Source organism: Colias croceus, chromosome 5, assembly GCF_905220415.1.
Source record: "Colias croceus chromosome 5, ilColCroc2.1".
Lineage (NCBI taxonomy): Eukaryota > Metazoa > Arthropoda > Insecta > Lepidoptera > Pieridae > Colias > Colias croceus.
The window spans coordinates 2,094,563-2,106,245 of NC_059541.1; the positions used below are offsets into that span (position 1 = coordinate 2,094,563).

Below are 11,683 nucleotides of genomic sequence, written 5' to 3' on the forward strand. Positions count from 1 at the left end.
TTATATTTTAACTAATAAACTTTCGGAATTTATATTTTAACTAGCTGTGCCCCGTGGTTTTACCCGCATTGCTCCGTTCCTATTATATCCGTGTCCGTATAGCTTTATGATATCCGTGATGATATCATATAGCTTGTAGCCTTCCTTGATAAATTTACTATCATACAGTGACATAATTTTTCAAATCGGACCTGTGGTTACTGAGATTCAAGCAAATATACACATTCTTTAGCTTTATAATAGTAGTATAGAGTTGATTTTAACCCTCAATTCACTAGGTGAAATTTGCTAAGATAAACAGCTTCCATGAGTCCACTGGACTCATATATTTTCTTAGCGTGTTTTTTTCAAATGAAACTCTTTTTTTATTAAGTTTTTTTATTATTATTTTTAAATGTATATTAAGGCACTACAAAAAAATAACAAAACTGGATAAACTTCTGAAATACTCTTAAAAATAAAAAAAAACTTATTCTAATAGTCTTAAAAAACAGAGTTATTTTCAAAGCCCTACAATAATAACAAATATTTTTAACTAATAACTCTTTTTAATTTTATAAGACTTCTAAAGGAATACAAAACCGAAAATAAACAACAAAAATGTACGCTTCTATACAAAAAAATAAAACGTGCAATGGGGTATTACCACCGATTACAGACAACGACGGCATACCATTTTTGAGCAACTCAAACATACAGGCTTCAGACATCTAGTGCATAAATGTGCAGTCTTTGTTCTCTTTTTGTAATTACATAGATAACAATACTTTCTTTCTGTCCTAGATAACTTGTCTTCGGTTTCAGAGTGGCTCGCATCTTCATCATTCATAATTTGTGTGATCCATGATTCCAAAACAGAATCCGCCTGGTCTTCATTCATATTTACAACTTTATGTTGTTTTAGATCCATTTTACAAACCTACAACAACAACAGATATTAAAATACATATTTTTATATCATTAATACGACAAATAGGCAACATTTAAGAATCGTAACAAATAAATAAAATATTACTTAATTCACTAGTATGAGTCCATGGGACTCACTCGACGTAATAACTTACCAATTACGCAGCGCAGGCGCACGTCCTCTCGCTACCGCGGTGCCCGCGTCACTGCAGGAAGGTACTGAGACGGTGGAGGAAATAAATCACCAGGGGAAAAAAATATAATAGTTTGAAAGTTCGATGTGAGTCCAATGGACTCAGGTAGTGAATTAAGGGTTAAATACAAATATTATTTAATAAACTATGCCTCATAAATATTAAAAACAACTAGTACAATTAATTAATTAAAGTGCGTTACGGTTCCAACGAACCTATTCCGAAACATTAACAATTTTCCAATATGAAAGGGACCCTTATAATCGTTATGCTCTTCAGAAATTCGGAGATAAACTGGAAAGTAAAGTCATTTCCCCTGGCCGATATGGACGGTACGGAAATAAGGGTGTAGCCCTTTATCGAGTCTAATCGAGACCGACCAGTGGAATAAGATTTGTGCCTTCCTGATACTTTGACAATCTTCTTGACTTGATAAGATACTGTTGAGTTGTTTTAACTTTGTGTGAAGTTTCTGTGGGATTTTTTGTCTGTTATTTTTGTGATTATAAATGTGTATTGGCTGGTAGTTATCGATTTTCGGAGCTAGCCGGCTTTGCAGAATTGACGCGAACAGTTTGTATACACTTGAGAGCAGACTAATCGGACGATAGTTAGAAATATCTTGAGGGTCACCTTTCTTGTATAGGAGAATTATATCAGATCTTTTCCACTGCACTGGCACCTGACCAGTTTTCAGAACCATGTTAAACAAGTAAGTAAGTGGGCGAGCTAATAGGGTGGCGCCAGCTTTAAGTGCCTCATTTTGTAGACCGTCTGGACCTGGACTTTTGTCTGGTTTTAGATTTTTTAATGTGCTTGATGACTTCCTCTTCGTTCACTAATGGCACGTCGTTATTACTTTGAGAAGTCGCTGTTGCTACATCAATTGTATTGGTAGTAGAGTTGGATTTTGTGTATAATTTTTTGTAAAAATCTGTAGCACAGTTCAAGATATCTTTTCTAGTTTTTGTTACTTCAGATGTCGATTTTATGTTTGGGATCCAGGTTTTGTGGGTTGTTAATTTCATGTAGGCTTTTTTTGTACTTCTGTGTGTGTTTAGATTATTCTCAATTATTCGGTGTCTATGGTCTTTGTAATCTTTATTAATCGCTTTACTTGTAGTTTTAAATAATGTGCTTAGTTCTTTCTTCATTTCTTTAGACTTTTGCTTCATTTTTAAAAGTTCGGTTCGTCTTGTGAGAAGAGCTCTAGTAGATTCGCTAAGTATTTCGTTGGTAGTTTTTAATTTTTTATTTTCAGATCTGCGTGCAAGGCTGACAATGATGGCGTCAACTAATTTATCGTAAAAGGTTGGAATATGTTCTTCTTTTTGTGTTTCTATTTTAAGTATGTTAGTCTCTAAGTTTTCCAAGTATAGTGATATATCTTCGTTCGTTTTAAGTGGTTTAGGTTGCGCTTTGAAATCTGTTCTGCTCTTTTTTCTTAGGTCTAGAATATACGTAGCTCTAACTAAGCGATGATCAGACCGGAATCCAAGGCCGTGTAAAACTTCTACGTTCCTAATCCTTGCGGGTTGATTCGACAGTATAAAATCAATTTCATTTTTAATGTTACCACATGGTGATAGTCAAGTCCATTTGCGGTTATTTCGACTTTTAAAGAAGGAGTTCATAATTGTAAGTTTGTGCTCGAGTGCGTATTGTATCAGTTTCTCTCCCCTTTCGTTTCTGATTCCATAGCCGAATTTTCCAAGAACAATGTTATCGCTGTCTTCCATGGTAGGTTTGCCGATTTTGGCATTAAAATCACCGATAACGAGTACTTGGTCAGCTGCCTGGCTTTGGGCTACTTGCAAAGTTTCATAGAATAAGTTGATTTCTTCATCGGTGGCCTTTTCAGTAGGTGCGTATACTTGTATTATTGTAAGCATTTGATTGTTGTATTTAATATTTAATAGTGCAACACGGTCTGAGAGCGCTGTGAAGCTTACAATATTGTCTTTATATTCTTTTTTTATTAAAAAGCCGACTCCATATAAGCCAAGTGTTTTGCCTTTATAACAGAAAATATAGTTCTCATGTTCTTCGATTACATAGCCCATTCTTCTCACTTCCGCCAGTCCAAGTATGTCAATTTTTATTTTTTGTAGCGTGTATGTTAGTTCTATAAATTTTTGGTATGTTGATAGTGATCTTACGTTGAACGTTCCAATCCTTAGAGTCGTTTGTGGCAATTTTTTCTTTCTAGGTATTATTTTGGTATTAGTTGGAGGGTTGTGGTCTTGTTCCCCCACGGGGACCAGCCGGCTTGGGGGAGATTGATTTTTTATTCTAATTTCTTTATCTATTCTATTTTGTTTTTGTTTTCGATTGCCGGTTACTGATTGCTATTGTTTTGTTGTTGTTGTTGAGAGTGTTGAAAGTGAGTTTGAACGGCCTCTCATCATATCAAAAGCGTTTATTCTACTATTTTTTGATGTGCTTTGCATTTGTTGCTTCTTTGGCTTTGCTTCGACTTGTGGTGATGTTGATTTTTCTCTCTTCCTTTTATCTATGACTTTTGAATTTTCTTTTACTATGAGTTTATCGTACTTTATGTAAGCCAAGTTTCCTTTTTGTCTTTCTTGCATTAGTTGGGGTTGCAGTGACTTCCTAATTTCTAACGTTTCCTTAGAGTAGTCTTCTGTTATATATAATTCTTTTAATTTCTTTTTATTTCTCATAATTTCGTTCTTTTTCCATCCACTTATCAATGAGAGAAGCACAGGCCTTGGTTTCCCATTTTTATTTTTTGTTCCAATCCGAAATATTTTATTTATTTCATAATTTTCTATAGTTATGCCCAATTCTTCTATGAAACACTTTTTAATGTATTTCATTGCATCCAGTGTCGACTGCTCCTTTTCCGCTAAACCATGAATAATTATATTATTACTCTTCTTTTCTCGCTCTAGAGACTCCACCTTCTTTTCCAGCTTTTCTACTTTAAGTTTAAGTATATGGTTTTCTTCTACAACGGGTTTTAATTTTTCTTCCATTTTTACGAGCAATGTGTTGGTAAGTTCTGACGTTTGATTTTGCATTTCAATCTTCATCTTGTCGAATAATAGTTGAAATTGTTCGTCCATAATTTATGTGTAATTGTATACTAATATAAGAATATTCTCCCCTTTTTTGTTTTGTTTTTTGTCAATGGCAACACTGCAATCAGGCTAAGAATGTAATTTTGACATCTATGTGTCAACTGTCTTATGACAGTTATGACTTATGATTTATTTGGTATCAAGCTGTTCTAACCTCAATGATTTGCCAATATTTGTTGTTCAATCTTCCTTGTTAATCCAGTCAATAGCGCGTTAAATATTATTACGATCTCTCAATCACACTAAGATTTTTCTTTGGATATAGTAATAGAGTTGAGATTGTGACTTTAAACTATTAAGTGGAATATTTTTTACGGAGCACTGACACTTTGATGTTTACAATACGAAGTACCGGAACCGAGCAGGCTTTCGTTCAGGTTTCTCTACTACAGACCATATGCACGTATTACAACAAGTGATGGAAAAATACCAGGAGTTCAACCGCCCACTATACATTGCATTCATCGATTATGCCAAAGCGTTTGACACGATCTCACATGATTCTATTTGGGAATCACTAAGCAAGTGTAACATAAACGAAAACTACGTAAAGGTCCTGAAAAATATTTATCAGGGTTGTGTGAGTCAGGTGAAACTAGAGTCACGAGGTCCGGATATATCGATTTGCAGAGGAGTAAGGCAAGGCGACCCGCTTTCACCAAAGTTATTCATAATGGTACTACAAAACATTTTTAACAATCTTAACTGGCACTCCGATGGCATAAGAGTTAACAGAGCTCAACTTACACACCTCAGATTCGCAGACGATATTGTTCTGTTCGCTGAAACAGGTAAGGGATTAGTCAAAATGATAAACAACCTTAATGAAGAAAGTGAAAGAGTAGGTCTTAAAATGAACGAGGATAAAACAAAAATACTGACGAACAGCCACAGACATGCTATATTCCTAAATGAGAAGCCACTTGAATATGTCAGCAATTACATCTACCTGGGCAAACAACTATCCTTCGAAGACAAAAGCGAAGAACTAGAGGTAGTGCGGCGAACTAATATAAGCTGGAAAAAGTTCTGGTCCTTAAAGGAAGTTTTAAAAGGCAAATTTCCCCTTCATCTAAAAAAAATTGTATTGGACACATGTGTCTTACCTACCCTTACATATGGTTGCCAAACGTGGACATACAGCTCAAAAATAAAAAGTAAATTAGTAGCATGCCAGAAAGCAATGGAAAGGAGTATACTTAAAATAAGAAAAATACAAAAAGTAAAAAGTGAAAAAATAAGACGAAAGACGAAAATCATTGACGCTTTACAATTTGCACTAAAACAGAAATGGCAATGGGCGGGACATGTAGCAAGATGCACGGATAAAAGATGGACACTGGAGACAACTATATGGAAAGGGCCGAAGGGAAAAAGAAATGTAGGACGCCCTAAAAAAAGGTGGATAGAAGATATAAAAAATATAGCAGGAAACGACTGGAGAACAAAGGCAATGGACAGAGATACCTGGAAAAAGCTGGAGGAGGCCTATACCCGAGAAGGGGTTCCGATCAATGATTCTGATAGATAAGCAAGCTGTGATAGAATGTAACATCTAAAATGAAAAAAAAGAAAATAGAAAAAATAAATAAATTAAGTATTAGTAATTAAAATTAAAGTTTTAGTGTAATTTTTATATTGAAAACAGCTATAAGTATGAAAACTATCTGTATCAAAACTTTTCTTGTGGATTGGAAATAAACGGGCTTTTTATTTTTTTATTTTATTTATTTTAAATGTGTATTGATACAGATAATCTTATACAATAAAAAAATAATGATGGATGGATAATATTATTTATGTGTATGTTTGTTAGATACCCTTTCACTATACTGTACGCATTTTGATAATACTTGACAATTATGTAGCATAATATTTACCAGAATGTAACTTAACTGATACAAATCTAATATATATTATAAACGCGAAAGTTTGTATGGATGTATGGATGTATGTTCTGAGACGTGGTCCCTAACCGCGGGCATGGTGCACAAGCTTCGCGTCGCTCAACGAGCTATGGAACGGGCTATGCTTGGGGTTTCTTTGCGTGATCGAATCAGAAATGAGGAGATCCGCAAAAGAACTAAAGTCACCGACATAGCCCACCGTATTAGTAAGTTGAAGTGGCGTTGGGCTGGGCATATAGCCCGCAGAACCGATGGCCGTTGGGGCAAAAAGGTTCTCGAATGGCGACCACGTACAGGACGTCGCAGTGTGGGACGGACGACCTGATCAAAGTCGCGGGGAGCCGCTGGAGTCAGGCCGCTGGTGATCGGTCGTTATGGAAATCTTTGGGGGAGGCCTATGTCCTGCAGTGGACGTCCTAAAAGGCTGGAACGGATGGATGTATGGATGTTTGTTACTCTTTCACGTAAAAACTACTGAACCGATTACAATGAAATTTAGCACACATATAGAGGGTAACTTGGATTAACACATAGGATAGTTTTTATCCCGGAAATCCCACGGAAACGGGAACTATGAGGGTTTTCCTTTGCAAACGCGGGCGAAGCCGCGGGCGGAAATCTAGTACTTGATATTGCTATAATAATGGAATGGGAACGTGTGAAATCATTAAATTAGGATTAGATTGTTCTCCATTTGCCTTCAACTTCCGTTTTGCTGAAAAAGATGAAACGAACTGGTAGGTGTTATAGTGTACGTAGAATTATAATAAAAGTCATTAATGTATTTCTGTCATGTTATAAAAATATATATTATGATGTCGTTTCATTGAGAGAGACTGTTTAACGTTACTCTTTTGCAAATATCTATTCGATGCAAGCAGATTCCCAGATTGTCGATATATTTTTAAAAGATTTAAACATTTATTATTACAAATACGGCTCTTCCTAGAATGATAAATAAGGAGCATAAACATAGCATATCGTATAAACGTTTGCTCACTCTAAAGAGCGGCATCGCTACCACAAACACAAAATAGAAAAACATAATCATAAATTGTACGATTCAAATGTAAATCAAGCGAATTTTGTTCGCGAGAAATTTTAAAAATTCCAAACGGAATTCAGCACGAAACCGGCTGCCCAGATAGTATGTAACTGATGTTGGACGTATCATTTATTATATTGCTTCCTAGTCCATTTAAAGGATAGTTTACTCCGCCCATTTTTCATGCCTTTTACGAAACACGTTTTAAAATTTTAATGTAAGTTGCGCCATGACGGGGAAATATGAGACGGATTTAAATTTTAGAGTCATGTGTTTTGATAAACGTGCGACGTGCGTGATGTAGGTTGCTAGTTTGGATTTTAGTGGAAAGTTTTAATGTGTAACGTGAAGTTACTTTGCGTTAAAATAGTCCCTAGATGGTATTTTTTTACGTTAAGAGCATGTATACGAGCAGACGAGTCACCCGGTACTCAGTGATCAACATCATGCAGCATGACGGGCATTACGTGGTCATGCATGAATGTCGTTTCATGATTGAAACGATCATTCATGCTTCATTCAAACTGCAAGCTAATAGCTGATTGATGAAGCTTTCTTTTTCTATTCTACAAGTTAAACTGACGTGCAGTTTGATCGTTTAGATCGGTACATGTCTATGAAAAACTTTCATGTGCTGAACCCAGGCTGGTGAACTGTATAAAAATGCAGGATTACATTTTTTGGGCACTCATGCAGCTTGACAAGTCACGTAAACGCTTGTATTACCGTCTACATACTGAAAGTACCGTTTGGGATAATGGAACAAACTATACAATAGTTGTGCTGAAATTATAATGTGACACTCAAGTGAATGTAGGTATAGTTAGAAGAGCGGAATATTTTTTTTTTTTATATATACTTTATCCCCTAATGTTTTAAGGTTAAGGTTGAATAATATGAATGAATGTAAATAAATTTGATTGAAATGTAGTAAGAAAGTGATATCTTATAAGCAACTTATCCTACTAATATTTTAAATGCGAAAGTTTGTAAGGATGGATGAATGGATGTTTGTTACACTTCCACGGAAATAACCTACTGAACCGACTATAATGAAAGTTGGTACGTAGGTAGCTGAAGACCAGGAATAAGACAAAGGCTACTTTTGACGTGACAACGTCTTAAATTAGGTTACGGCTGGGAGTCACTTATGAAAAAGTGTAACGCTCGGTAACGTTACGATGAGTCACCGAAAGAGGCACGCGGGCATGGTTAGCCCGCCTAAGAGCGAGAGAGACAGACATAAAAAGTCGTTGTCACGTAAAACTTTCGCCCGTATACCGACTTTACAGGCAACCAATTTTTATTTAAAATCTAGTCATAAACCAATACGTATTTAAGAAAAAAAATCATCATCATCGTCTTCATACCAAATACCAGAACCTCAAAATGTTCTATACTATCTATTATAGTTAAAATTAAAATAATTAACCATTTAACGACTTACCAAATTAACTGTAGTAAATAGTTTAAGAGAACGATTACGCCTACAAATAAATTAATAATTGTTCTATAATTCATTTTAAGAATCAGCTATTTTACAAGACTCGTCTGTAAAACAATGAATTAATATCTTAAAAGTTACGAGAAAAATATTTTAGTCTAAGCTTTCAATAATGCAAAAGTTATCAGACAATAAGCAAGTTTTTGTTTCAAATATTCCAATTAAATTTGTTTCTCCTAGCTCAGAGCGAACGTTGGAATTATCAAAATAATAATACTAATCTACAAGTTGAGATATCAAAACATAATAAATGAATAAACTTCGCTTATTTTAAACGTACAAATTCAAATACATTTATTTTAGAATTACAACTATTGTTTTGTTAGTCGTAATTGCTTTTGTCGGAGTAAGCAGACTAGAAAATTTGATGAATATGAAAATTTTGCGTATTTGATGTTTTCATAACTCGCAAATCTATGCGTAATTTAAAACGAACGAAAAATTGCGATGCACGATGACTCTATCTACTCTACATTAATTTTGTATTACTTTTTGTTATTTCTAATTCCATATTTTGAAGGCCGATTTTTTAGCTGTGTTATAAGATTAAATTATACTTAAATATTCACAACAGAACTATAAAAATATCAAATAACTATTCTTGTATTACACATATTTATTACTAGCTGCGCTCCGCGGTTTCACCCGCGCGGCTCCGCTTCTGTTGGTCTTAGCGTGATGATTTATTATATATATAGCCTTATAGCCTTTATCAATGAATGGGCTATCTAATACCGAAATAATTTTTCAAATCGGACCAATAGTTCCTGAGATTAGCGCGTTCAAACAAACTCTTCAGCTTTATAATATTAGTATAGACTTACTATCCAGATAGACATTTGTCACCATTCCATTATAAACAGCACGAACCTTTACACTGTTGAAAATACACACTAGCCTCTTAAAATATGAAAAATCGTCTACGTACAAAATCCCCAGTGTACTTTACCAACAAGGGGATGTTGTCACATACGACTAACTTGATGTTGGTCTCCTAAGCGGCTTATCATGTGTAATCCGACCCCACAAAGCTTTCGTTGCAATTAGCCACGCTGTACTGTGATTTAGGACGCGAATTAATTTTAAATCCATGGCCTTGTTAATTGAATTTGATTTTATTGTTTGACGCGAGTGTGCGTGTGTTTATAAATATAGGATAAGTCTTATCTTATCAAAATATCTAGTATTGTTTTAAACGTGAAAATTTTTCGTTTGTGGGAATGAGTAAGTGTTTGTATGTATGTTCGCTCTTCTTTTAAGTGAAAATCACTAAACGGATTTTTATAATACTTAGCAAAGATGTAGCTTAATATGACTCATATGCTATATAAATATTAGTGCTTTTTATATTAAATTCGATTTATGTTTATCTTATTAGCAGTAAATACATGTACCAATAAATGTAGATTTTGAGGAATTTGATAAGCTTATAAGTAGGTAGGTACAGTTTATTATTAGTTTGATTATTCTAAAAATAATTGTTGGCAAAGAGATTTGTATAACACTAAAATCTTGTAAAAGTAGAGTTCAGAAAAGTTATATCTAATATCCACTTTAAAAGACAGTATCATAGCAAAAATATTGTAGAAACGTGTAGTTCAGGATACATCGCCCATTTTTGCAAGTGACTACTCTGCCGTCCTTTAACTAAAAAGCCGTTAACCCTCAAATGGTCAATTTTCAGTTTTAAATGTAGGGTGACAAAGTTCAAAATTCTCTATCTTTCTGTCTAAGAATCATGTCTCTAGCATTAATAGATAAAGAGATATGAAAATATTGTGAGCCGTTAAGTAACACTATTTTCGGCGATTCCATAACTTGAAAGCGTCTAACCAACACTACTTCGCTAAATTTCCTTTAAAGTACCTTAACCGCCAAATTTAATAATTATTTTTTAGCTTTTTACTTGACTAAAGGCACGTCATCAGATTATACTTGACTATAGGGACGCAAACTGACTATAACTGCTTTGTGATATGCTTTCATATAACGATTCCAATGGAAATCCTTACCTTATTTGCAGTTACTCGCCCTTAACGCTTTTTTAGTTAAGTAACTTTATTTAGGAAAACTTCTAATTACACTTTTTTGCTAAGCTACAAAGCAGCTAAGCCTCATTTTTTAGCTAAAAGGCAGTTATCCGATTCTGGTGATGCATCCGTTTTGGGGATGAGTGTGATGCTGTAATGTTGTCGCTCCTAAGCAGAGTACCGATTGCTTTTGATTTTCTTTTACAAGACCTATTTCTGATCAGGTTTACTAAGTTTTATACAATCTAGCAGCTAAATTATGGAAAATATAACAAGTCAAAGTTACGAAAATTTGGTAGGTAATGGTTACGACAGTGCGAACTTTCAATCATTATCAGTTTAGACCTTGGATTAGACTCTGATTAGTCTCTGTAACCGAGAAAGAGGATATATAGACAGTCTGTACTATTTATTAATGATATAATTTACCCCTTGGGTGGAATTAGTAATCGACTGTCAAGCAATGTACCTACTAGAGATGGTGATACAAAAATTGTTATGAGTATACTACCTTTGACCCGCTGGCGGAGAGTCCATTTTGCCACTATTTCTATTTTTTCTTTTCTTTAAAATTTGTATTTTTTTACATGGTAGCAAATAAAAAGTTTTCTATTTCTACCTCCTGCTATTTTCCACATATTCTGGTATATTATATTTTCTGAATGTGGATGAAAGAGTCTTCTAATCATTTGATAAGCGGTTCTACATTATTTATTAAGAGCATCCCACATGTAAGAGCTTGAAGACCTATTGAAACCGGGATTTTTTTTCAAAAGCCTCGTGCACAAGTCTTAATATTATTTTTTCAGAAAACGATTTGTTTACATTGTTTGTTGTCCTATTTGTACTCACATATCCTTGACTCTTGTGATGGCTTCGCAGAAGAGTATTTTTAAAATAACGTTATAATTGCAATTCTAAATGAAAATACGGTTCCAAAAAGAAAAGCGAGACGATTTATCTCAATCTTAACCCCTTAATGAGCCTCTG

At 34.5% G+C, this 11,683-nt stretch overlaps 1 protein-coding gene across 1 annotated transcript; it reads right to left on the reverse strand.

The window, feature by feature from the left end:
* Positions 1–2,692: 2,692 nt before the first annotated feature.
* Positions 2,693–4,159, reverse strand: LOC123691876 (craniofacial development protein 2-like). The gene is made up of 3 exons (XM_045636460.1): positions 4,000–4,159; positions 3,532–3,747; positions 2,693–3,228 (listed from the first exon to the last, which is right to left on the reverse strand). Exons 1-3 carry the CDS (start codon positions 4,157–4,159, stop codon positions 2,693–2,695), a joined length of 912 nt encoding a protein of 303 aa, XP_045492416.1.
* Positions 4,160–11,683: the final 7,524 nt, after the last annotated feature.